This window comes from Rissa tridactyla, chromosome 1, assembly GCF_028500815.1.
Source record: "Rissa tridactyla isolate bRisTri1 chromosome 1, bRisTri1.patW.cur.20221130, whole genome shotgun sequence".
Classification (NCBI taxonomy): Eukaryota; Metazoa; Chordata; class Aves; order Charadriiformes; family Laridae; genus Rissa; species Rissa tridactyla.
Genome location: NC_071466.1, coordinates 197,265,033 through 197,291,835, shown reverse-complemented (window position 1 = coordinate 197,291,835; position 26,803 = coordinate 197,265,033). Strand labels below are relative to the sequence as shown.

At 37.0% G+C, this 26,803-nt stretch overlaps 1 protein-coding gene across 1 annotated transcript in view; it reads left to right on the top strand.

The window, feature by feature from the left end:
• Positions 1 to 26,379, top strand: part of MOV10L1 (Mov10 like RISC complex RNA helicase 1) — a 34,073-nt gene extending 7,694 nt beyond the window's left edge. Inside the window, exons 3-24 of the mRNA XM_054202093.1 lie at positions 145 to 257; positions 1,118 to 1,308; positions 3,279 to 3,419; positions 4,292 to 4,533; positions 4,668 to 4,863; positions 5,642 to 5,836; positions 6,531 to 6,645; positions 8,130 to 8,307; positions 9,465 to 9,535; positions 9,893 to 9,984; positions 10,756 to 10,814; positions 11,345 to 11,461; positions 14,418 to 14,596; positions 15,117 to 15,263; positions 15,978 to 16,099; positions 16,911 to 17,010; positions 17,550 to 17,714; positions 19,213 to 19,386; positions 20,180 to 20,329; positions 22,363 to 22,470; positions 25,385 to 25,522; positions 26,284 to 26,379. Coding sequence (XP_054058068.1) covers positions 145 to 257; positions 1,118 to 1,308; positions 3,279 to 3,419; positions 4,292 to 4,533; positions 4,668 to 4,863; positions 5,642 to 5,836; positions 6,531 to 6,645; positions 8,130 to 8,307; positions 9,465 to 9,535; positions 9,893 to 9,984; positions 10,756 to 10,814; positions 11,345 to 11,461; positions 14,418 to 14,596; positions 15,117 to 15,263; positions 15,978 to 16,099; positions 16,911 to 17,010; positions 17,550 to 17,714; positions 19,213 to 19,386; positions 20,180 to 20,329; positions 22,363 to 22,470; positions 25,385 to 25,522; positions 26,284 to 26,379 — 3,089 coding nt within the window. The remainder of the gene's footprint in view (positions 1 to 144; positions 258 to 1,117; positions 1,309 to 3,278; positions 3,420 to 4,291; positions 4,534 to 4,667; positions 4,864 to 5,641; positions 5,837 to 6,530; positions 6,646 to 8,129; positions 8,308 to 9,464; positions 9,536 to 9,892; positions 9,985 to 10,755; positions 10,815 to 11,344; positions 11,462 to 14,417; positions 14,597 to 15,116; positions 15,264 to 15,977; positions 16,100 to 16,910; positions 17,011 to 17,549; positions 17,715 to 19,212; positions 19,387 to 20,179; positions 20,330 to 22,362; positions 22,471 to 25,384; positions 25,523 to 26,283) is intronic.
• Positions 26,380 to 26,803: the final 424 nt, after the last annotated feature.

Sequence of the window (26,803 nt, the reverse complement as noted above, 5' to 3'; positions counted from 1 at the left end):
TGCGACGATAAGCTTGAACTCGGTGGATGTGAATAATGCATTGTTCTGTCTGGGTATTGTATTCAAGTTAAACTAGTTCTGTATGGGAGTAATGCGAATCTTATCAGTAGCAATTAAACTTAAGAAATGTTCTGTTTTACACAGGTTTCACACCTTGTGAAGGTGACTGGGTGGAAGCGAAATATTTTATTAACTCGACAACATGGAACAGTGAAGCGGTTGCTGTAAAACCTTTGAGATATAAGCGAGTAGACAAGGTAAATGTTCTGCACGTTGTTTTTGGCAAGAGGAATCTTGTGTGAAGTGGGGTTTTGAAGGTGATTTTTAAGTTGCTAGTATAGGTAGGTCGTCTATAATACAACTTTAATTAAATGATAAAACATCAACTCATCCATTTGTAGGATTATTTTCAAAATAACAAAGCTTTTTGAAATAGCATACACATTTTGTTTAGAACAGGAAGAGTAACTTATTTACTGGCTATCAGTTTTTGATTTGGATGCTTACTGTTGTTTTAGTTACATGGGTTGTAATGATAATGTGTGGATTTTCAAACTTTTTTACAGAAGTAATGACTGTGGAATTTATTATGCTTAATTTATCCAAGTGTTTTGGCTTAAGAACAACTGTTGTCACCGCCCCCCCCCCTTTTTCTTTTATTTTAATGAAAATATTTGTTCCCTCTCAGAATACGTATATTAGGTTTGTGGTTTATTGTATTTGCCTTAACTGTATATCTTGAATAATATTTGCATGTCAAGCACAGGAAAAAAATTCTTCTCTTGTGACTGCTAGTATTGAAGTATAAATTAGATAAGTTGGTAAGTCACAAGACAGGTATCATAATTAACTAAAATGTACATATTGCGGTATGCATTTAAGTGAAACCTAATGCTTATCTGAAATACTTGTGTTTCTTTACATTTTTAAATCGGAAGACAAGCACCGTGTTTCTAGGTTAGAGCTGTATGTTTACCTCCCATGAATAACTGAAACTTCAGAATGCAGCTCTTGTTAATGCTAGATTGACTGTTGCAGGAAAAAACAATGCAATAGTAGTGTGCCTATTAGCTTAAACAGGTAATATCAAGTGACACTGAATAACAAACTGTTACAGGTTCGCATTTCCAGCATCTGTGGAAGAAGCGGTACAGTAGATGACAGTATATTTTTCACTTTGGATTCATTGAGACTTCCTGATGGCTATTCACCTTGTAGACATGATCTAGTGAACACGATTGTGGTGGAGAGCAATCAGTCGTGTTATATTTGGAGAGCTCTCTGCTTGGTGCCAGTCAGCCAGAATGGGTAATATTCATTCTTTCATTCTCTTTCCACTTAATAACCACTGGAGATAAATAGTAATTATGCAGCTTAAATTTTGATGCTTCTATTAAGCAAGAAATACTGTGAATTCTTCACTAGTTGACTAGAAGGCATGATAGATCATTGTAAAGATCAGAGCGTGTTATGATTTGGCCCTTACTTTTTCTTCCTTTACAGAAGGTGGGGACATCTGTTCTTACTGGAGAAGCAAAACTAGTAGCAGCTGAGCTCAGGGATATTGCTAGGGAAGGAAGGAATTTAACATGCTTTTGTTATAAAAATGCCAAGCTCATGCTCTTACCTTGTGTTTCCTCTAGTCTGTGGTCTTCTAATGAGGATTTTACTGTTTGAAAACCATTCACTAGCACAAACTAGCGCTTTAGATGGCATATGTGATGTGAGGAGGCTCTAGACAGATTGAAGAAAAGGTTGGAAAAAGTAGTTGATGTTCAGTATGGAGAAGAAGCAAAATTTTGTGAAATAATCAACTACATAAATGTAGAATGGGCAACAGCTAGTCATAGTTGTTCTGCAGCAATGATCTGGAGTTTGACTTGTGAGTTTGTCCTGTGAGAAAGACAAATACTGCCCAAATGTATATAAATAGGGCTATTGCCTGTAAAATCTGTCATTCTCAGTGCTAACAAGGCCTTGGTAGAGCTACCAACTCTGATTCTACAGGCCAAAATTAAGCTGTTGACCAATTGGAAAGTCCAAAGGAGAACAAAAAGAAAATTCTGATACCCCTCAAACAGTCTTTGGGAGAAATTGCCTTGTTCAATCTCTAGGAAACATAGCTAAGGGTGGCACATATGTCTTCAAAGGAACTATGAAGAATGGAATAAGCTCTTTTCACAGGAGATAATGGATATAATAGATTTAAATTGTACCTAGTTGAAGCTTGAAGTGTTTATAACGCTTTGCACAACAGTACAATTTGTTCACTTATTTTTCAGATGGACCTATTTTTAATGATGGATTTTATACAGAAAATTATTACTGTAGCCAAGTTACAAAAGTAGACCTTAGGGTTAATTTTTCAGTTTTAGTGTATTTCCTACCATATCAAAAAATTGAGGCATCTTAAGCTGCAGTGGGAGACATCTAGTGGGCTTTGCTAGTAAATTGATGTTCCTAATAAAGAACAGCTGCAGTCCTCTTCTACTTCATTATATTAGGTAATTTAGGAATACTTAGGATGTGTAAATATTGGTGAGATTATTAAAATATTTCCAAGTTATTTTCATGCCAGAAAGTATCTGACTGAATAGTTTCTTAATTGTAGAATAGAAACAATTTTTTAAATGGTTTCTACAGGTAGCTGACACTGAGAGGTTAGAGCTTGGGTCACAGTCTCAGACAGGGAAGAGCACAGGACTTTGGTTTCATAGGCGTTTTTTATCAGTTGTACGTGTGATAGTAGTTTTTAAGGGTGCTCTTTGTTTTTCAGCTTTTTTAATTTCTTTTTCAGTTTGTTGCTTTCAGATTGTAGCAGTAAGCAGAAGACATAAGTTCTTGGGGTACATATTGAAACACTTCCAGTCTAGACATTTTATCTCTTAAGCTCCAGTGCTAATCAAGACTCTTACTAAGGAGCTACTCTTTGTTGCATTTTGGTTCAGCTCCCAAAGACATCCATAACAGCTTCAGTCACCATTTGATTCAGCTCTTCAGCAAAGATTAGCTAGCTTCTTAATCATTTTAGTCTTGTATCCAAAGTTTTGTGCTGCTGACAAAAGACTTGTTGTTTTCAATGTGCTGCTTAAATTAGTAAATGTAATCTAATCATCTTGGAAGTATAAGTAGCTGAGAAAAAGTGAATCCTCTCAACTGCTTCTTCCTAAATACTGTGACTGTGCTTTGGTATAGTGATTCTTAAACTTGTGCTGAATCAAAGGTATTTGCTGAGTCTATTTATGTTTCAAAATTGCTAGCTAAAATTATTTTTACAGAAAATCTCACTCTAATGGAGTCAATCTGGATGAGCCTTATGAAGACTTAATGAGAGACAAAGGAGGATTGGAAATATCAAGAATGACTAACTTTGGAACTCTGAAGCAGGGGGAATCTAAAAGAATGATCATTTGGATGGAGTAAGCCTTTCTGATTTCTCTAAGCTTTCTTTCTTTCCATCACTCCATAGTCTGTAAACCTGTCTTTCATACAGAAGCCTCTCATAGTTGAGCTTTGTGGTTCATGGTTTTCAAATAACCCCCAAATACTATGGAATTAAAGAGAATTTCATATTGAATTTAATGTCTTTAGGGTAGCCCTTCTATTGAGCACCTATCTTGCAGATAGGACTGGGGAGTCTCAAAGCACTATGTCTCTTCAATCCTAATAAAATCCTTTCTGAAATGAGAATTAAAGTAAATACTTTTATTTGTAAGTGTGTTGAAATTAAACTGCAGATACACTGTCATCTTTAAAATCCTAGAACAAGAAGACTGTTGCATACTCATGTATTAAAAGCAAACCAGATCTTTTTTCCCTTTTTTTTTTTTTTAACTTGGATGCTGAAGGACTATGTTGGTATATCCTTGAGGGTTTTTTGTTTTGGTGGTTTTCTCTTTCATTTTTTGTTAATTTTTTTTCACATCTGGGTATAGAGATGAAGTCTATACTCAAATGAAGTCACATCTGAATATCCTTTATTTGTTGCTATGTGCTCTTTCCTAAGAGTTAGTTACCCAATGATAAATTTTAAGTTACCATAGCTTTTTTTTATACACAGTATTTCTCTATGCTTCATTTGGCAGTTGATATAAGCTAGAAATATTAACATTTAGCAGAGGTTCTGGTCGTCATGAGTTAGAAGCAGCAGTGCAATTTCTTTGACAGCGGTTATGAAATAATGGTGAACTAACCTGCTATAGACAGTTGTATTTGATGTCAGGTAGAATTAAGCTTCCCAAGAACATTAACTATGCATTTAATTATGTAATTATTACGTAACTACTTCTAGGAATAAAGGGAGTGTACCACAATCCTTAATCATCTGCAGATTAGCTGGATGGGTGAAAAACAAGCAATTCAGTTTTCAGATTCCTCAAAGATGTGAGAACCGTCCAGAAGCATATCTGTCATTTTTTTCAATAAATCAAGAAAACTTCTCAAAAGCTGCAATTAATTCATATAACGACAGTGGAGAAACAACATATGAGTCATTGAGTAATACATCCATTATGAAGAATAGAGTCATTCCAGGTACAGTGAAATGTTAACATTTGAATGCTGAGCGTTAACTCCTCAGATGGACCTATAGGTTTGTTTGCGAAGATTTGCCTATGCTAGCAATAGTAATTGTGGTAACAGAATTTATCATAATCTGTTTACTACAGAAGGAATTAATTCCCAGGATAGAAACTTACCAGGGACAAAAGAAAACTTTTCCTTGGCGAAAGATGAAAATCTACATAATGGAGAAAATGAGCAAAGAGAAGATGTGGATCAATCAATAAAGCACATCAATATTACTGGAGGAATTGTCATACCACCAGGTGGAAAAACGTTCATAGTGATTACTTGCACAGCTGTGTAAGTATTTATTTCTATTTGTTCTGACCAATAAAATGGAAACAAGTCATAAAAATTGACTAATAGTTCCCTTATTCTGTGTACAGTTCTCTTTTTGGTCTAGGATAAAGTAAGCCAGTACATACTAGCAAATGATGTGGAAACCTATGTTACACCTTGAAAGTAATTAGCATTGTAATGCTTGATTCTGGTTTTTGTCAAAAAAAAAATGGTAGTAGTAAATGAAGAAATATAGTTAGAGTAGATAACTTCTCTAAAAAAAAAAAAAAAAAAAAATACAGCAAGGTGAAGATTTTTCAGAAATAAAGGATCTTTCCTACTTTGTCCACTTGATGTGTTTCCAGTTAGGGTTCAGTTCTGAGGAGCCCTAAGCAAGGTGGGGCGAAGCTGTTGCTGCAGACAGTGAAGGGATATGCGTCAGGTTCCTCTGATGGAAATGTTTGGCTGATATTTTTCAGTAACAGTAATTCCAAGATATTCTTTGTGACAGTAGTATTAATTCTGTACCTAAGATGTTGAGGGGAGGGATTTTGCTCATTACCCAAGCTTTTGATGAAATTGAGGTTTTGTGATTTTTACTTTTATTATTATTATTATTATTTATGATAACTGGATTGAACTCAGGGTGGGGAGGAAGTGTGAGGAATTACCCTAAGTTAGCTATTCTCATATGTTACTGAAATGAGAATCTACAATTTTAATTTAAATAAACTTAGGGCTGGGGAAAATAAAGTACGAACATGACGGTTTTAAGAACATAACTTCTGCTTATTTGAAGAAATCCTGGGTACAGTAAAGAACTCCTGTTGCTTGGTTTTTCTGATTTTACTGTCGGACGCTATATTGAAGCCACTGTAACAAATGAAGAAGAATTCATAATAGCACCTGTGGAGCCATTTTCTCCAAGAAAGCCTAAAATTATTCCAGAACCTCAGCCAAGGAAGACAACAGTCGTTGCCCCTAAATACAGAAGGTACTGTGAATTAGAGCAAAAATAACGCTTACCTAATTTGGTCTATTTGGTATTGCTATATCTGTTCTGCAATGCTGACAGAGAAATGTGAAACTGGGAGAATCTGTACGTGTTTATGTTTGTTGTAAACAAGATAATTGTGGACGTTACTGATAGAAGAGCTTGTTTGAGTAATGAACTGCCTGATTTCTTTGTAGATTGGTCAAACAGGAGCTCTTTATACTATATAATGTGGTGATAAACAAAATAAACACTGTTGTGTAGTAATCTATGAATAACAATTGTGTTTTTAAGGAAAAAAGATGGGAAATCATAAATAGTTTTCTGAGTTACCTTCTTAACTCCTCAAGCAACTTTGACATCTGTATCTGATAAATGTTTCCCATCTTTCATTCAGAGCTTTTCCTTTTGCGAATAAGCTTCCATTATACTTACAGTATTTGTTTAGTTATAAAAATATGCCTAAACTGAAAAAGCAGACACACGATTCAAGTAACCTGTAACTGGAACACTTGCCTTTCTTCCCAGTATAGCAAACTTCCCAGCTGTCACTTTGAAGGAATCTGTGTCTTGGTTTCGGTTTGTGTATGTATGGTTTTGGTTTTATAGCTTTAATGATGTGACATGTTAATTAGCTTTTTTCACGTATATCATTTGAGAAAGCTAAATGATATGCTATATACTTTTATTTTAGAAATCACAGAAGGCAGTTGCCAAGCTTTCTCCCGCATTATACCATACCAGATGAGTTAAGGAAATGCGTGGAGCAGAAGTTAGACATACTGACCTTTCAGCCTCTCCTAGCAGAGGTATGCGTATGTAGGTTCATATAAGAAAATATATCTCCTGTGTTTGTTCAAGTTGGCCTTCACTTAGCAAAAATGTGCAGCCCTTAGTAGTATAATAGAAGTTGATGTAATACTGTTACCAAGTAGACTTAAGACTTTAATCGGTATGCTGTGACTCCTGTAGGATTCAGTATGTCACAGAATCCAAGCTTACAAGAACACAAAAAGGGTAAATGTGAAAAACTGAAAAGGGAGTAGAAGTATACTGGGGGTGGGGGGAGATATTACAGAAGCTGAACAAAGATTCCTCTTCACTCTCACTTTTTAGGCATCACTGGAAAGGGTTTTTTGGGGTGTCAGAACAGTAGTCCATCAGTTGTTTCATACCAAATGAAAGCAGAAATTTTTAAGTTATTGCAATAACAAATTATTCTTTTCTGGTTCAAAACTTTTTTAAAAAAATCCTTAAATTTAATTGATTGTGTTGTTCAAATTCTTCCAGCAAGTATAGCTATTTCAGAATACGTACAAAAAAAAAACCAAAAAACAAACAAACAAAACCCTGAAGTCTAACAAATATTACAGTGATACCTTCTCCAAAACTCCTGATTTCTGGTAGAACGTTGCTGCAACTCACTTTTTTTCCCCCTAACCTTTTAAGGACTTATAAACTGGGACTGATACTTAATTTTTCAAAATGTAAAAGGCTGTGTTGTCTGCTTTCTAAACAGCTCACACAAAACCTGAGGTCGCAGCATTAAGATAGCAGGTTAGTGATCCTCTCTCAAAAAGAAGATAAAACTCTGTAGTATTTAAAATTATCTTATACTGAAAACCTGCCATTAATGGTAACTTTTTTGAACCACACCTTAGGTTCTGTCTGGTACTGGTGGCTGTTTTAAGTCTACTCCAGAATGTAGACTCCAAGGCTCATTCACCCTGTATTTGAATGAGAAGACACCAGATAGAAAGCATTCTGTGCTATCAGTCATTGTTTAGATAGAGCTTTGTACTGTTGGAGAACACCGCTTCAGTGAGATATGTTAAGCTCTGAGGGAGAAAGTTAAGGTTGTTTCAGCTTGCCATAAGTTGTATAATTATCAGCCAGGGCCAAGACTGATATGACTATCTCTTCATTCATCTCTGCCCAGTGTACTTGGATTTTATGCTTTCTGGGATTGATAAGCATGGAATTCAGTTTGTAGACTGCCCCTGAATTCAGATTTACTGTACAATACTCCGTTGTAGTAGGGAGAGACTAACTCTCTGATTAACTCTTTAGCTGACTGGTATCTGAGCTCCAAGGAGGATACTAATTCTGCTTTGACTACTGGGGGAGTTTAAAATACTAGCTAGTGTAAGGTATGTGTATTTAGATGCCTTTATTGGCAACCCAGTTGCTGTGCAGTCTGTCTTAAGAGGTGTTTTGCATAATGTTAGGAATAGTGTGTTCCATATCTTAGTGTGTAAGTTACAACAATGATGTATACGGTTTTGTTTTTCAGCATCTTAATCTGGATAATTATAAAGCAAACTTTTCTACTCTCTTGTGGCTTGAAGAAATCCATGCAGAAATGGACATAAAAAACTTCAACATGAGTGGGGTTACTTTGAAAAGGAATGGGAACTTCTTAGTGTTGGAAGTGCCAGGAGTGGAAGATGGCAGACCTCACTTGGTTGCAGGTAGTAGTTAATGGGAGAGAAAGCCAAATAGCAGGTGGATCAATATTTTCAGTGCAATCACAGAATGGTAGGGGTTGGAAGGGACCTCTGGAGATCATCTAGTCCAACCCCCCTGTCAAAGCAGGCTCACCTAGAGCAGGTTACACAGGAACTCGCCCAGGCGGGTTTTGAATGTGTCCAGAGACGGAGACTCCACCACTCCTCTGGGCAGCCTGTTCCAGTGCTCTGCCACCCTCAAAGTAAAGAAGTTCCTCCTCATGTTTAGGTGGAACTTCCTATGTTCAAGTTTGTGCCCATTACCTCTTGTCCTGTCACTGGGCACCACAGAAAACAGACTGACCCCATTCTCCTGATACCCATCCTTTAGGTATTTATAAGCATTGATAAGATCCCCCCCTTGGTCATTTTTTTTTTCCAGACTGAAAAGACCCAAGTCCCTCAACCTTTCTTCATAAGAGAGATGTTCCAGTCCTCTAATCATCTTGGTAGCCCTTTGCTGTATCCTCTCCAGCAGTTCCCTGTCCTTCTTGAACCGAGGAGCCCAGAACTGGACACAGTACTCCGCTGTGTCCAATACAAACTCCACTGTGTGCAATACAAACTTCATTGCTTATTCATTTGTTTAAAGCAGTCTTTCACATATTTGAACGCAGTTATTAAGCTACTAGACAGGTGAACTGCGCTGTTGGTGTCTCAGCTGCTGTCTGAAGCAGCATTGCACGTGTCTGTTCTTACGCGTGTTCCGATACATTAGGATTTTTCATGTACAAAAATCAGTGGGGCTTTCAGCAAAAATAAACAGCACAATGTAATAATAATTTAAAAGACAATAGGTGTAGTAAAAGCTGGGACAGTAGTTAAAATTGAATTTAGAATCTCAAACAATATACTGTACAAGAAACTGATTTCAGGAGGTGTTGTCTGATGGCATCAATATTAGGTGCCTTTTAAAATGTAACATACAACTTGCATACGGCATTTCAGAATGCCATATCAGGCTACTCACTGATACAGCAACTTTGCTGAAGCCAATTAATGTCTAGTATTCTGCAAGTTCATAGTTTAACCATGCAGAAAAGGAAGAAATTAAGTGCTGCTGCAAGAATTTTACTATTCCTTGTAACAGTATGTTCATTTTTAACTTTGTTTACAATTAGGTGATAAGGTGATACTGAGAAGTCAGGTCTACTCTGACCATATAATAGAGTACGTTGCCTGTATTACTGAGGTAAGCAAGGTATATCTCCTGCCCACAGGTTTCAAAGGGGAAGCTGGCAATTCATGGAGTTACAGACTAGTTTAACCTGACTTTTGGGAAGCTAGTTTTGTTTTATCTATGTTCTGATTGGTGATTTTTGTATCTTTTTTGTATTTTTGAAGACTTGGGCTTCCCTGTTCTTTCTAGATTATAATCTTTACCTGCTCTGAAAACACTCGTTATCTAGATATGCAGTATGTTGATTGCAGGTAAATCCAGGTGTTCTTTTTGGAGGTGATGGGGGGTTCGATGATTTCAGAGATGTTTCTTTGTGTTTGAAGTACTAAACCTTCATCAGTAAACTGACTTTTTTTACCTTTGCAACAGATATGTAATGAAAACGTTACTCTTAAATGTAACACAGACTTTGAACAGGCTTACAACTTGGAACCCATGGATGTGGAATTTGTTCATTGCAGGTATTTTTATAAGTTTCCCAAAAGCTGCATTTAATGATTCCTCTAGTAAAGTGACTTTTAAAATATACATGCATGTCGATTGGTTGTTTTGGTGGATACAGATAGGAGAAGGACTTAATTAAAATCTTGCCAATTCTTTCACCTTTTTCCCTCAACACACCTCTGCCACTACATTAATTGGTAAAAGACTGCAACTGGAGTCACAATGTACAAAGAATTCTTGTCTTAAACCTCTCTAAATGATTGTAACAATGCCAGGCAGTTAAATGATGGGGGTGATGAGGTGGGGTGTTTTGGTTTTGGGAGTGTCTTTGGTTTTTTTTAAGAAAAAAAAAAAATATACCAATATGGCTGCAAGACTATGCAAAAAAAAAAAAAAAGGCCAATGTTAACCACCCATCCTTTTATACTTTTGTTTTATTCATGGGATTTTATTACCTGCACAGAGTTGCTTGATCTTCTCTGTAAAATCAGCTTTGCAGAGAACTTCCTTGAAAGACTATCTAAGTCTAGAACATGAGGCCATCTCTTTCTCACTGAAGAGATAGAGAATATATGTATCAGTGCTATTCATAGCAAAGCTGTTGATTGACACTTCTGCAGCACATTTCTTAATAGATGCTTCTTTAAAAAAAAAAAGAAGTGTTTTCATGTAAAACTCCTATATTTATATGCAGTAAAAAATACTGGGTACCTGGTAGGTGTTTGCTGTTATATGTTACAGAAATGTAAGCTTTTACTTTAATCTACAAATTTGTATTCTGATAACAGGATTACTAGCAGGCGATGCCAGTTAGCACTAGAGCAAGCTACCTACCTGGGTGAAAAAGGTACACTTCAGTTGACTTAAGCTGTCTAGAGGAGTTTGAGGGGAGTCTTGTGTTTTGTACAGCTTTCACATCAGGGCATGCTGAGAAGAATGCATTGTAGTTTGTTCTTAGAGGAGTTTTCTGTAACTTTTTTTTTTTTAACGACAATTCTCTGAATCTAGAGTAGGTATCATCAGAATGATTTCATCTAGCCGTCGTGGGGGAGAGGAGTGGAAACAAATTTTTGTGACCTGTTTGAGACACTAAGAGCTGTAGAAACAATACTGTTATAATAACAGCAAGTGAAATGTCAGTGTTTTGTGTTACCTCAGAATTTATTAAAAAGGACTGATTTCCTGTTTTATGGTTGAGTGGAACGATCCATATAAACTCATACAGGTCTTTACCATTTCTACGTTAGTTCTGATAAACCAGTTTTGGCAACTCAGAACAAGCTAATGTATCGGCAGTAATGTTAATCAGTGAAACGTGCAAAGCGCTTCTGTGGCTTTTAAATTTCTCTACTTTCTCTTTCTCCTCTAAATTTGAAGTGTTATTTCCGGAAAGGCTTGTCTTACAATCACCACAAGCTATCAAGACCCAGAATACTACTGACTACTGTGTTGTTGATGATGGCCTTGAACAATGTGCCCAACAGGAACAGGAATGTAAGGTATCTGTTCTGTAAACGTTCTTAAAATGCTGAATACCATTCAGATTGGTAAATGATACCTACAGTACAGCTATTGTTAGAAAGGAATTGCATAATGGATTATCAAAGCAGCGAAGTTGTATTCTGCTGCTTTCTGATGACAGCAGTTTTTGTTTGCCTGGGGACAGGCAATTTTATGACAACTAATACTATTAAGCTAACACCACATCTCAAATGGAAAGTGCTAATAAAAAACTGTATGATTATAATTGGAATTGTCAGATTAACCTTAGAGTAGTTTTTGTAGCTACTGTTGAGTAGATACTTAAGTCCTGTCATGGTGGCAGGAAATAATTTTGTGACAGAAGGTAATGATCCTATTCTGAGTAGATTTACCCAGGCTTTTTAACTGCTAGTTAAATTATATGAAGAAAATGTAGAAATCTTTCTTAGAAAGGACTTCAGAAGATTACCTAGTCCTCCTTCCTATTTGAAGCAGGACTGTCACCATCACTAAATCAAGTCAGCTTGGTGGGGGGAGGTGTTTCTTTATTTTTGTCCACAGCTTCTGCATAACCTGTGCTTCACCACCTTTCCACTTAAGATTTTTTTTTTTTTCCTAATTCTCAGTATGGTCTTCTGTCTGCAACTTGTGGATGTGGTCCCTTGTTCTGTCATATGTGACTACAAAGAAGAGTTTGTCTCTCTCTCTTGTAACTCTGATTTAAGCCAACATGGGCTATTAGACTGCCTTTTCACCTCCTTATGGCCAAACTAAATATCCACGCTCTCATAGCCTTTCCAGGTCATGGTCATTCACAAGAACATGATATTGGCTCATATGCAGTTCTAGCACCAACAGTAACCCAGGATTATGAAAAGGGCCTGAGGATTACTACTTGGCCAGTGTGTTCTCAGCCTGTCTTGGTTCACAGTTATTCAGTCACAGGTGTGGAGCTTTCCACTTCTCCTTACTGAATTTCTTGAGCTTTCTGTTGGCGCTTTTGCCAAGTTTCATAGAATCATAGAATCTTTGTGGTTGGAAAGGACCTTTGAGATCATTGAGTCCAACCATACACACACAAAAAAAAAAAACCCCTACAATCTCTGTCACTAGAGCATGGTTTCTCATGGTCCCTCTGAACTGAAGTTGCACCATCAGGCATTTGAGGTATGACTCCTGATTTTGTCCTGTCTGCAAATTTGTCGAGGGTGTTGTTTGATCACATGCTAGTCATTGATGAAGATACTGAATAATATCGGTCTCAACAACAGCCCTGGGGTTCTTAGCTTCTGACTGTCTTCCAGCTGAGTATCAAACTATTGACTAATACTTTTTGAGCCCAGTAGTTCAGTCAATTTTCAACTCATCTGTTGGTTGATCTAGCTAATGTGTCCTCAGCCTACAAATAAGAATGATGCATTAAGTAAACCAATTCAAAAGCCTTGCTGAGGTCAAGGAGTATTGCAAGACTGCTTTTTTTGTCAACTTAATAGTCTGTCCACATAAGTCTCCTCATCATAGGGGAAAGTCAGGTTGGTCATGAAAGGTGTGCCCTTTGGCTTAGCCATGTTGACTATTCCTGGTCATCCTTAGATTCCATAGCCTTCACAGGATTGGAAAAAGAATTATGTGCTCCATGATATTCTCAGGGATTGGAGTGAAGCAGACAAGCTATAATTCCCCACATCTTCTTTGTCTGTCTTAAATTGGAACAGTATTAGCTTTTTCCTGCTGTCAGAGACATTCCCTGGCTTATCATGATTATTTTTTATATGCATTTATCTTCACTTGCTGTTTTCAGGTCAAAAAACTGCAGAACAAACAGGCAAAACACGTGGCATCGAGGGAGATGAACACAACAGATGTGATGAGGGTAGCTGCGCAAACAAGCCAACGGGGTATACTTTAATACTTTATATTCAAGTATAGACAGTTCAGGATTGCAATCACTTCAGTAAATCAGGGCTGAGTAAGATACCTTTTAGATGTCCTCATGTTCTGTCTAAAAAGACAAATTCTGGAACAGTACTAGCAAGAAGTTTTATTGGAGTCTTTCTGTGGATTACGTAAACATCTTTAGTTCATAGACTTATAGAATGGTTTGGGTTGGAAGGGACCTTAAAGATCATGTAGTTCCAACCCGCTGCTATAGGTAGGGACACCTCCCACTAGATCAGGTTTCTTAAAGCCTTATCCAGCCTGGCCTTGAACACTTCCAGGGAGGGGGCAGCAAACATCTAGTGATATATTTTCTATTCAATAAGCTATCATTTCCCAGACATTTGCTGGAAAACTTTTGTTCATGTTCAAAGCTTCCAATTTGTTACTGGAATGCTGTGTCTCATTCTTGGGATAGCTACTTTGCCAAAGATGCCAAAACTTTAGAAAGCTCAGATGATTCCTGTGCTTTTCTGGAAAGTGTGACTTTAAGTATCAGTATATTTAATTGCCAAAGACAGGATGCGTAAAGAAATATGGAATGGATTACCTAGAATGTACTTCTGTCCAAGGGTTAATAAGATTCTGCTATGGAAAGCTAAAGCTAGACTAATTCAGACAGGATTAAGAAAAAAATTTCAGTAGTTGTGACTTAGTGCTGGTCATCTAGTACCGGTACTATCCTTGAAGTACCCATTACTGAAAGTTACTGAAATTTTGCTATTCTAGGACAAAAAAAAGTAAGCTTGATGCTAAAATTACTGAATAGAGTTTTTACAGATTGTTGGGTTACATAATCAGAGTCCTTTTCTGGCCTTCAATTTTATTAAAGATCCAATACACTTCTGAAATATTAATGGCTTATTTTCTATGTGCTATTCTATGAAATCAGAATTTTTGAGAAATTCATTACTTGTTACACATAAGGAAAATGAAAGTTTTTTGAAGGATAACGTGAATTGGCATTGCTTCAATCTATGTATGTTAAAATATTTATGCAGAGTTTTAATATATCTTATCATGATTATAGTTGGTGAAACTGTGACAGTCAAACAGAGAGCTGGTGATTTTTTCAATCCTATGCTGAATGAGCAACAGAAATTGGCAGTGAAGAGGATACTGAGTGGTGAATGTCGTCCAACACCTTATGTTCTCTTTGGACCACCAGGAACTGGAAAAACAGTAACAGTAATTGAAGCTATTTTACAGGTAATGGTGGATGACAGATCAGTCTTCTCTAATCTTTTTCAGTGTTGGAACACTTAGAGTAATTCTGTAAGTACCATCATATTTTTTTCCAAAGGAGTTTTCAAAATACTCTGTTTAAGATCCTTTTCTATAGCTCTGTGAAAGAGGAAAGATCCTAATATGGATTTATAGAGCTCCTGAATGGCTTATTTTCAAGTCTTCTTGTCTTTGTTTTTAAAGCCTTAGTCAACAGCATCTAATTTGTGATTCCAGTATTGCATAATATATTCATGAAGCACAGGTATACGTTAACAGGATAACCATGAATTAATTCTGCTGTCAGTACATTTGGTTTGAGTGTACTTAGTCATAACTGTGAAGACTAGTGTTCTTGAACTGCAAAAGGATGGATGAAATCTAACATGTATGCAAAACTCTTCTGGATTCTGTGTTCAGTGAAATAAAATGGGCGTATTTGTGCTATTGCTACTCCTCTAAATAACCTTTTTTTTTTTTTTAACGTCCATCTTCTTTAATGTAGATACATTATACTCTACCAGACAGTCGAATTTTGGTTTGTGCACCATCAAATGCTGCAACAGATCTGATTTGCTTGCGGCTGCATCAAAGCAATCTATTAAAACCAGGAGCTATGGTCCGAGTTAATGCTACCTTCAGGTCTCCAGAGGTAAATATTATAGATATCTACCAGTTAATATTCCCATTTTAATATTTTAATCTTAAAATACTGATTTAGTAATGTAACTGTCAGTGGTTATTAGGCTGGTTAGGCTTGTTTAGTATCCAGAGCATGAACATATTACTTCCAGTTTTCCAGCAGAATTACTGGAAAATGTTAATCATAGCCCTTAATTTGATTGTATGAGTATAGAATCTTAACCTCTATCCTGCAGTGTACAACTCCACAAGAAGCAAATACATATCGGTGGGATTTTTAACGTGGTAAGATACTTTGATTTACAAAGCAATCCTGAAATCTGTTACTGAAGTCAAGCCTTTGTCTCCAAATTAAGACTACTTACACAGAAAAGTAAGAAAGTAAGATTGTCATTTTTATACAGTACACACTTTGTGTGTGCATTTTATGTATATGTTTATATACATATTTATGTATGTATATGTTATGTATGTGTATGAAACATCCCTATGTTCAATTTTGATGCTTACAATAAAGAAGACACAGATGTCTTGCATATATACTACTTTTTTAGGCAAATTAATGATGAATACATTTCAGTGTATGAATGGGTCTAAATCTAAGTGTTTTGCTCAGTTTCTAAAATAGTTTTCAGTGGGCTTTTTTTATTCAAATTAAAATATTTAGGTTTAGAGCAGCATTTTGTTTCATAAAATACCTTCTTTTTTTATTGCTTTTCTGCAGCAAATTGATGACATGGTGAGGCCTTACTGCAAAGATGGCGATGATATTCGGAAAGCATCATGGTTCAGGATAATAATTACCACATGCAGCAGCGCGGGAATGTTTTATCAAACAGAAATACGGTAGAGTACTATAGACAGGAATATCACTGAGATAACTGGATCCTACAAAACCAAGAGCTTTTAGATACCCTCCATACACTGTAACTTGAGCTGTTTTAATACAGTTTATTGCATGTGTTTCTATTTTGAAGTTGTCTTCCTAGCAAACCACTTGGGTTTAGTAATGTTTTAGTAAAAGCAGGGACTTTCTCCATGGTAAATTTTAGAATTATCTTGAATACTGTTAAAAAATTTTGACACAATAACTTCTCCTCCACTACGAGTGGGAGCCTTGGAAATGATATTGCTGTTGACAATCATTTTACATTGTATTTGGTTTTTTATCAAGTCACCTTTAACTAACTGTACGCAACCACCATGTCAAGTGCTGTTAACTAAAGATTCCTCTGGTTTTGATTTTAACTTTGTTAAATGACACTCTGAAGCCTAACTGGCTTGAGTTGTTTGATAGAAACAAAGCCTGGGGATTGTCTTTGCTACACCAAGTACATTGTTCTAATTAAATAGCCAAATTGAGAACAAGGAAGGCTTTTCTAAGTGTCTTAACCTTGGTATAAACAATGCTTTAATCATGATTACCGGTGGTTGTGTTTATCAGAGTATCTAAGCAAAATCAAAGATGACAAATTAAAGTTACTGGGTTGGTTTTTCTATATTCCGTGTTGAAAATATCCATCTTTGCTCTGTGTGCTTGGTGTTGCCTGGCACACTTGACAAGGAAGTTAACAGAATTGCTGAGGTCAACCACAGGGTGGCAGAATGAACTAATCTGAAAACAGCCCTGGTTTGGGTTCATGTTTTTTAATTCTAGGCTTGGACACTTCACTCATGTGATTCTGGATGAGGCAGGGCAAGCAAGTGAACCAGAAAGCCTGATTCCTATTGGGTTGATTTCAGAAGCTAATGGACAGGTAGTTCTCTTAGCATCATTTACTGAATGGAAAAAAATATCGGTTTGCTGGTTTTTATTTTCATGAATGATGTAGAATGCAAGCCGCCATTTCCTGGTAATGAGTATGGAGTACTTGTAATAAATCTTATTCATGCACAACGTCCATTTCCCAAACTTAAATGAATTGTTTTAAATCTAAAACACGTCTACATTGGTAGGACAGGATTATGTGTGTGGAAGATGTCAAAACAAAAATACACGTTCTTAGTTTAAGACAACAATGTATTTCTGTCCCCTGTATTTCTGTCCCCTGTATTTCTGTCCCCTGTATTTCTGTCCCCTGTATTTCTGTCCCCTGTATTTCTGTCCCCTGTATTTCTGTCTTTCTAACCCTTCTTCGCAAACAGATAAGACGTTTGGAGGAAAGCAGAATACTTGATATAAATTGACCTTTAAGTTCTGAATTCTGAATTGTGTGTGTTGCTATTAAGACTATGTTTTTTTAGTAACTGTTTTAATACAAGATGGATTTATATTTTTTTTTAATTGCATATACAGATAGTTCTTGTTGGAGATCCAAAGCAGTTAGGACCAGTAATAAAATCTAAAATTGCACTGACTTTTGGATTAAGTATGTCCTTGCTGGAAAGACTGATATCAAGAGACGTGTATCTGAGAGATGAGGATGCTTTTAGTGCCTGTGGAGCATATAATCCTTTGTTGGTGAGTAAAATTACAATTGTAATTAATATTTTTCATCTAAATAAAAAAAAAAAGAGAGAAACTGTGGTTCCTGCTATTTCCCTAATACCTTTTTGCTCCCTGATGTTTAGTGATAAGTCTAGCTTGAGCATTAGTTCTCTAGGAAAGCTTGATTATTTTGAATATATACTCTGAATAGCAGGGATACTGAGCCTTCCAGCATGTTTAAAATCCTTCTTTGGAGGGGGTCTCTATTCTTAAGCAAACTAAGTCAAATATGGTGCACAAAGCAGTATTCTAAATAATGGCTTAAAATTCCATTCCATCTCCATTGTCCATGTTTACTGTAACTTCATAACTTAATTTTTGACAAATGAACAAGTACAACTTCCACATTTAACAGAAAAAAACAAACAAAGCCTCCTCTTCAAACATAAAGATTAATTTTGCAAACATCAGGAAGGCAAAAAAGAAACTGTTCCTGTTTCTTTATCACCCCTTCCTCTGAAGGATGCCTCCCCAAAACTCTGGTGTGGTGAAGTACCTGAAGTCTATGTTAAGTGGCAGAGGTAGCATAGTACATAAACAAGCACAGATGTTTCAGCTGCTTTAAATTATTGTCTGAATCTGAAATATAGAGCTAAAGTTAAATCTACTAAGATGCCTTCCTGTTCTCGTGGTAATATACTTTGAAGAATTAAACTGAGAGCCAAAGATGACTAGATGACCACATAAGCAGAGGAAGGAGGAAATCTGTTGTCAGACTTAAGGGGGAAAGTGAGGGTGTTTGGCGCTAGGCTTCAGGTTGGATTCAGCCTCCTGAAAAACCTGTCACACTTCCTTCTAAAATCTGTTATCGCAGACTTTCATTGTTGTGTTCCTTTATGCAGTGCTTAAGGAGCATTGGCATAGTGAGAGAGCAGGAAGTGTGAGGGCTTTAAGGATACCATTGGACTTGAGTATCATATGTTAGTCTTTCTACAGGATGTATTTTCTTCGAGATGGTTATTACTGACTGGAACGCTTCCTTAAGTCCATTCTTTCATTCAAAGACAAATACATTTCTAGTTTCTGAGGCGAGCTTCTATCAGCTGTTCTGATGCTCCATTTCTACCTGTCAAAGCTTCCTCAAAAAAACAGATTATGTCCATGGAAACTCCATGAAAACAATCTGACTCTCTTAAAAAAAGAGAATGTGCCTATAGATCAAATGTTTAAAGAAACTGGGGAGTGACCAATTCATCTATCATGTACATACAGTTCTCTTTTCCTTTCTTCCTTTTTGGGTTTTTTTTCCTTTGGAGGGGAAAGGGATGGCCTTTCAAAAAACTGCTTTTATTTAGTGTTTACTTACAGAAGATCGCATTTGCAGTTTTTGCCTTAATACAGTTCTTCAGCATCTTTAGAAAAGCTAAATGCTAGGGAATAGTAAGGTAGTATCTGCTTGGAAGCTGTCTACTGTGAAGTCTGATGAACAATTATCCATTTCAGTTACGGATTTTGGGTTTTGTCTTTGCAGATCACAAAACTCGTAAAGAACTACAGGTCACATTCTGCATTGCTTGCCTTGCCGTCTAAATTGTTTTATCATAAGGAGCTAGAAGTTTGTGCAAACACTTCAGCAGTAACTTCTTTGTTGCATTGGAGAAAATTGCCCAGGAAGGGATTTCCATTAATCTTTCATGGAATAAGGGTATGTAAAGTGTTCGTGTAGTGAAACTATGAATAAGGAGGCCTCATAGAAGTTTGCTGATGTTGTAGATGAATTTTCTGTAGAATGAATTCTAGAAAGGATATGAAAAAAGAATAAACTCTTTTGCAAGTAATGTGACTTCCCGACCATCTGGTTTTAGAAACAACTACTGAAGTCAAATGTTTGCTAAGAACTTGAGCAGCTGCCCATTGAAGTGTATTATGGCGACATTTTGATACAAATTTACATTTGTAGCAGACTGACCAAGGTGGAGTTATAGCCAGCTGCCTTTAGATTCCTCGCTGTGAGAGTTTGCTACGTTGGAATGAATACAAGCCTCTGAAACTAGAGGATTATTAAGGTTTAAGTAGGCAGGGGAAAACAGTACTTTGGGGGGAAAAAAAGTTTTTCTTTAATCTTCCAAGAAGTTAGTAAAAAGTGATAGTATCCGCTGCTTGGAGAGGCTTGGTTTTTAACTCTTCTGCCTTGCACAAAAGCAAGATACCAACTTGCTAACACACGTTATTCTGAGTTGAGATTTAACTGCTTTGTTGTACACTTAAAGGACTGTTATCATATAAATTCTCCATCTTAAAAAAACAACATAAACTGTTATGTGATACTTGTTCATTGGAAAGGCTGTATAGTGAAGAAGATAAACTGTTTTATTTTGGTTTGGTTTTTGTTTGTTTGTTTTGGTTTTTTTCATTTAGGATGCGTAACAATAGTCTGTTAATAAATACATAGTTCTTTACCTGGCTGTCATCATCTCTTTTCCTTTCCCCTAATGCAGGGCAGTGAAACACGTGAAGGTCAGTGTCATTCATGGTTTAATCCAACCGAAGCAGTTCAAGTAATGCAGTACTGTTGCCACCTTGCTAAAAATGAAAATGCTTTAGTATCAGGGACTGATATTGGAGTGATTACACCATATCGTAAACAGGTATAACTGATGTCTACAAACTTCAAAGTTGCTGTATTTCATCTTGTATTTTACATTGTGGCTCTTAAAGTAGGTAGGCATATCTCAAAATTTCACTGTTTTGTGTCATATCACACAGTGTATTATCAATTATTGATGATCAGAGAACCGTGGAATACCAGGTTGGAAGGGACCTCAAGGATCATCTGTTCTAACCTGTGTTGGCAAAAGCACGCTCTAAACAGGACAGCCCAGCATCCTGTCCAGCCAAATCTTAAAAGTGTCCAGTGTTTAGAAATCCACCACTTCCATGGGGAGATTATTCCAATGGCTGATTGTTGTCATTGTGAAAAATTTTCCTCTTGTGTCTGAATCGGAATCTCCTCAGGAGTACCTTGTACCCATTACCCCTTGTCTTTTCCATGTGACTCCTTGTAAAAAGGGAGTCTCCATATTCTGTGTAGCCACCCTTTAAATACTGAAACATGATCATAAGGTCTCCCCTTTTCTCAAGGCTGAGCAAATACAATTCTCTCAGCACTTCCTTATATGACAGGCTTATTTCCATTGAAATCTAAACCTAGAGGAACACGGCAGCAATGGCATTCTACTTTTTTTTTATTTTATTTTTAAAAATTGGGAAATGATAAAGGAGAGATCTGCTTGCAATTTTGGAGACAGAAGCAGATTTTTCCGTTGTTGGGAGTAAAGAATGCAAGTCAAGAATTCATTATCCGGCAGCTGGAACAGCAGTCTGATTCTGTCACTCACTCTCTGCACTGAGGAGTGGAACAAAAGGGAAATGTAGTGAAGTAGGTGGCATGTCACCTTGTTATGGCTTTGAGGAAACTAGAGGAATTGAGACTTCTTAGCTGTCCTGTAGTCAGACTTGAAGTTTGTGTTGCTATTTAAACCTGTAGAGAATGTTGAATGTCAACTTCAAATGCTGTGCTTTATTTTTTAAACTATTTATATTCAAGTCTTAAGTATGTGATGTCTGTTTTCTTTTTAAAAAGAAGATGAAATCTCCTTTCATTTCCAGAGGACGCTCTGGACAGCGTGCATATTGTTTTTCTTACTGTTCACATCTCAGTATTCATGGCCTTGCATGCATGTGTTGGGGGAAACGCTGTGAGGTGTGTGGAAAAGACCAACTCCTTTTGAAGAAATCTCACTTATAAATTAGAGCTCTCCCTGTACTGACCCTACTGGTCAGGTGGATGCACCTGCCAGTTTCTACAGTTACTATTTGTTTTTCAAATATTTATATGTAGTATTGGCGTGACTGAACCTCATACACTCCCTAAAACACTTCACATCGTTTAATGTGGTTATGTCCTTCATCTGCCTGTGATGCAAGGCATGTAATAGTAATGTCCGCTTCAACAAAGCCACCTTGTACTGCAGGAACGCTAATTAGAAAGTAGTCATTGACTGTAATTGTCAGCTTAGCCAGGCATGGTTTCTTGGTAAATTTCTTGGAGCACTAAGGTGTAGTCTCCAAGCAGCTTTTAGCAGTTGGCAATATACTGATCCCGCACATACCAGCATCCCTGTGTGCGAGACTCCTGTTCTCTTTCTCTTTTTGGGAGGGTACTTATGGTCACATCTCGCCTCTGTCTTTCACTCTGTATTTCACCTGCAAAGGTGGAATCTCTGCACAGTCATCTTGAGGGACTAGGGGAAGCTGCTTGCCCTACCACGTCTGTGGTAAGCATGGGTTCGGATATAATGCACACCAGAAGAGAGCTTATGGATCTAAGTCGTTCTTCTCATTAAAAGGCATTATTAAAAATCTGTTGATTTCTGTTTAAGTGATGGTAGTGAGTATTTCACCTTCTCAGTTGTGTAACAAGTGTGATACTTCTCAGGAAAAGCTACTGTTTTATTTTAAATCCTTACTAGGGGATGATGGCTAAGCTTGGTGTAGGCATTTCCTGTGACATCTCTGTGTTAAATCTCATACTTGTATACATAGTATGTTTTCAGCTTTGAAATAATCCACTCTCAAATGAAAAAATAAATTCATTTAAACACTTTTTTTTTTTCCGCAGGTAGAAAAAATTAGATTTCTTCTGAGAAGTATTGATTTGGCAGACATCAAAGTTGGCACAGTGGAAGAGTTTCAAGGCCAGGAGTACATGGTTATCATCTTATCAACGGTATGTATATTATTTGTGGTCCTGTGGAGAGTTTTTGTATGTGTCTAATTCTCTATGTTTCCTTTTTGATATAGGGCTTTTAAAAATAAAAAATAAAAATTGGAAACAGTACAGCATCTATGATTTTTGAAGTAAACCTTAAGCCTTTGTAGATACTCATGCTGCATTTATTTTAGTTTCATGCGGATAACGTACCCTTCTGTTCTTCCTATGCACACTTAAGTGAAACTGGGTGCATTATAAATATTAGATAGACAACCATGTAAATCACAGTATTAAAGAGTAATAGCTTATAAAAGACTTATAAAAGCTGATGTAGGTTCTTAATTTATTTTTTACCCTCAATTTGAGAATTATCACTTAATGGTATACAGCTGACGACTTCCCAGACACCAATGTTGACTGTGCGTAGAAGCCGAATGCCCTTTATCACAATTTATTTATTTTGCATTAGTAGGAGAGCACATGATAGTTTCTCATGATCATGTTGATGGTGCACTGTAAGTGCTGTGGTGGTTGTATTATAGGAATGTTGGTAAAGGTCTTTTCTAGGTGCTAGCTTTTTGAATCTGAAACTATCAAATGCCTTGAAGAAAGGGTCCAGGGGAAAATAACATAATCCATGCTACATTTCTACTTCAGCAGTATACGAGTCACAGGCCATCATTTTAACACATTTAACATCTGAATCACCTCCTTGATTCAGAGTTGGGTTTTGTTGACTACATCTATGTAAATATGAAGGTATAGGGGTATAAACTGCATCACCAAAGATATTTAGGTAACCATGAAAGTGCAGAGGTATTTAGTTTCACTCTGCAATAAACGGGTCTTTCAGGAAAGTGCTGACAAAAGGGAGCATTCAGGAAACGTGGGAAGATGCGTATGTTTGGGAAGATGATGTTTGTGGATTTGTGTTGAGTCCATCCCTTGCATTTGGCAAAGAGGAAAAGAGGGAGGATTATGTCACAAAGTACTGGGAGGGAGTTGCTGTTGTTATTTGGAAGCTGGTAGACCTTGTCTCACCTTCTTTTGCAAACTTGATAACCAATATGTTTCAGATGATGTCTCTTTTTTCTGAAAGATCTCAGCGCATGTTATCTGCAGATGTCAGACAAAGATGTAGCCATAGTTTTCAGGCAGTTGACTAGAGTGTGGAAATCCTATTTGTAGTAGCTGAGACATCAGGCTTCAGAAAACTGAGGTTAGATGCAGGCATATGCCAGTTCCCTTTCTCTAAATGCTAGATACTAGATACTCCAGTGCATGCATATATCCCTGGTGTTTGAATTCATATGAAAGCCCCATAAAGGGGAAAAACTACAGCAGCTTCTTTATGTCCTGCTTTTCTGTCCTTTGTCTTCTCAGGCAGGTAAGGTTGTTGGCTGGGGCTTTTGACAGGAGCTTTTTCTTTGTGCTTCTAAGGAGAAATCAATGTGGAGTCAAGAAATGTAAGCAGCAGCTGATAAGTCAGCTGATAGCTACTGAGGCTTTTTGCCTCAGAAGACAGGTTCTTGCTACCAGAATATGGCATACCAATCATCATGTTCTGAGACAGCACACACTGAACTCCTGGACAGAAGTAAAAATCTGTGCAGGATCAGTGGAAAAGACAGCTGGAAAACTTTAGAGAAAGGCTAATTTAATACTTTGAACATCAGCAAGTGATAACCAGTTCAATGTACGTGGTTGTGTTTGAAGGTTTAGACTTTCTTTTGGTGGGCATTATGGGCCCCACATAGCTGTATTTCTACAGTGTGGAATTCAGTTCAGAATACAAAAAAAGTCTGCATATGCTTGCTTTTTTCCAGATGGTAATGTGCTTTTGGTGCAGTAAGTCTCTAAGTAAAGTAAAAGATTTAAACGTTTGGAACGTGGAGTTCCTGAGATGTTTGTGACCTGGGATACCTTGGGGCTGTTCAAGTATGTACAGTACAAGCAGAGCCTGTATAAGTCTGAGTAACAGCATGTAAGGCAAACTGATCAAAGGAGGAAGTATAGCCCAGGAATGTGTAGCTGAAAATATGACCAATACTGGTCTACTTGTAACAGGAGTACATAGGATTTCCAGGAGAGAGGATGATAAAACAGCTATGTAAACAACCAAAGCACTGGAAAGCAGAGTGAATACGAGGGTGGAAGAACAATTGTTTTGGGGGGTTCTTTTGTGGCTTGGGGAAGAGTTTGTGGGATTTTCTTGCTGCCTTTTTTTTTTTTTTTTTGAGGGCAGTGGTACTATGCTTATTTTCTTTGTTCTGTGTCATACCATGGTTTTTCAATCCAGCATTGTGTCTCTCTTAAAGTAGTTCTAGGTATGTACTATGCTCCTAGTTATAAGAACTCATTCTTTAGGTCATGAAAATTTTTCTTTTATCAAAGATGGGTTCAAATACAGGTGAAATAAATAGAGGTGAAAATTTAATGAACAACAGTTACAGCACACTAGTTGCTTTGGCCATTTTTTTCTAAGCTAAGTCAAAGCACGCTAAGACTACTGGAGAAGGCTTGCATAAAGACACACTGTGAATTGTCATTCAACTGTAGGAATTAGAATGCCAGCAGTTCTAGCATTTCTTCTACTGAAAAGATAAAATCACTGTTTTTTAGGAAGCAGTTTTGGTATCTTGTGTTTCAAATCACAGTGGGTAGTCCTGATGCTAAAATAAAACTAGTACACCATTCCCTTGAAATTGCTGAAGCTGCATTAGCAGCCTGTTGGAGAATAGACATTCTGTGGGAAAGCCAATGGTGGGAAATAGCTAGCTGAAATTCGGATTATGAAGCTAACTTGGGCATTGCTGACACTGATCTGTGGATTGCTGCAGTAAGCAAATATTATGTTAAAGTTACACTATGGCTAGGTAAGTTGCTTTCTTGTTATTCTATTTCTAAAATTGTCGTTAATTAATTTTAGGTGCGATCTCATGAAGGCTTATTTGGTGATGACAAATACTGTTTGGGCTTTCTCTCTAACCCAAAGAGATTTAATGTAGCAATTACTAGAGCAAAAGCTTTGCTGATTGTCGTGGGAAATCCTCATGTTCTTGTGAAAGTAAGTTTTGTGTTTATATCTTTGAATTACACGTGGTATTTGCCACAGTAAATTAATGATTGGGGGGGTTAATTTGATGTGAGGGAACATCAGATTATGTTAAGAATTGGTACGCTGTCTTCAGTCTGCATTTGGGAATATCTGAACTCCATAGGTTCCTGTAAGTATGGACAGTTCAGGCACCCACACAGTAGACTTCCAAGCACAAAGGAAATTGTAATGCTGATTTGTGCATACGGGCTTCTACCTACTTTTCCTCTCTAGAAGAGGTCAGAACCTCAATGCTGAAGTTCTCCAGCAGCCTACGAGTCCAGTAAGCATGTTTTGAATAACCTTACGCAATCAGGTTCACTCTTTAAATGGAGGGTGGTAATTGTTCCCAATTAAAATAACAGCCTGCCGGGGAGGCGGTCTCCTTTTGAACCCATGCATGGTCCTTCCATAGGAATAAGATGAGCTTTTCCTAATATCTGATAAGATGTTATGTCTGACTTTTTGGATGAGAAGAAAAGCACTATTTCAGAAATAGTCTGAATAGAAAGTTTATTCTCTGTCTCCCCACAACTATGGGCAACAGATGTAACTTACAGCAGCCATAGGTATCTTCCTCCTATGTTACACCATGCCTGTACCATTTGTAGAGTTCTGTTTCTGGAAAAGGTCCTATTAAATCGCCTGCGTTCATGTGCCATGTTAATTTGTTTGAAAATTCACTTCACAGAGCAGCATGATTTAAGTTAAACGCTAATCTTCTCTTGTAGGATCCCTGTTTTTGTGCACTGTTAGAATACAGTTTAACGAATAGAGTTTATATAGGTTGTGACCTGCCTCCAGAGCTGGAATGCCTGCAAAAGTGAGTGTCTGGTCTTCACTTTAACCTTGCTAGATATGGATCAGTTTACAGTATTTTTTAAAGCTAGTATCTTTTGAAAGATTGAAAAATACAACAACCTGTGATATCAGAGTAGGATTTGATCTTTGCATTTTTAAGTATTGTAAACATAATAACATGTAAGGTAACCATTTTTTTTCTCCCATGCCATAAGAAGAGTCTGAGCATTAAATATTAAATAAGAACTGTTGTTGACTTTGGTATTTTATGTATCCCTGTATTTGATGATCATGGAAGTGGGGGATGGAAGGTACAGGGGAAATGTTATGGTGACTTTACTGTAATTAAAGACATTTGCTTGAAGATTGATTTAAACATGTCCCTTCTAGTAACACATAATGTGTTGTCAAATGGGTATTATCTACTAGATGAAACTCTTGTTTGGTTGG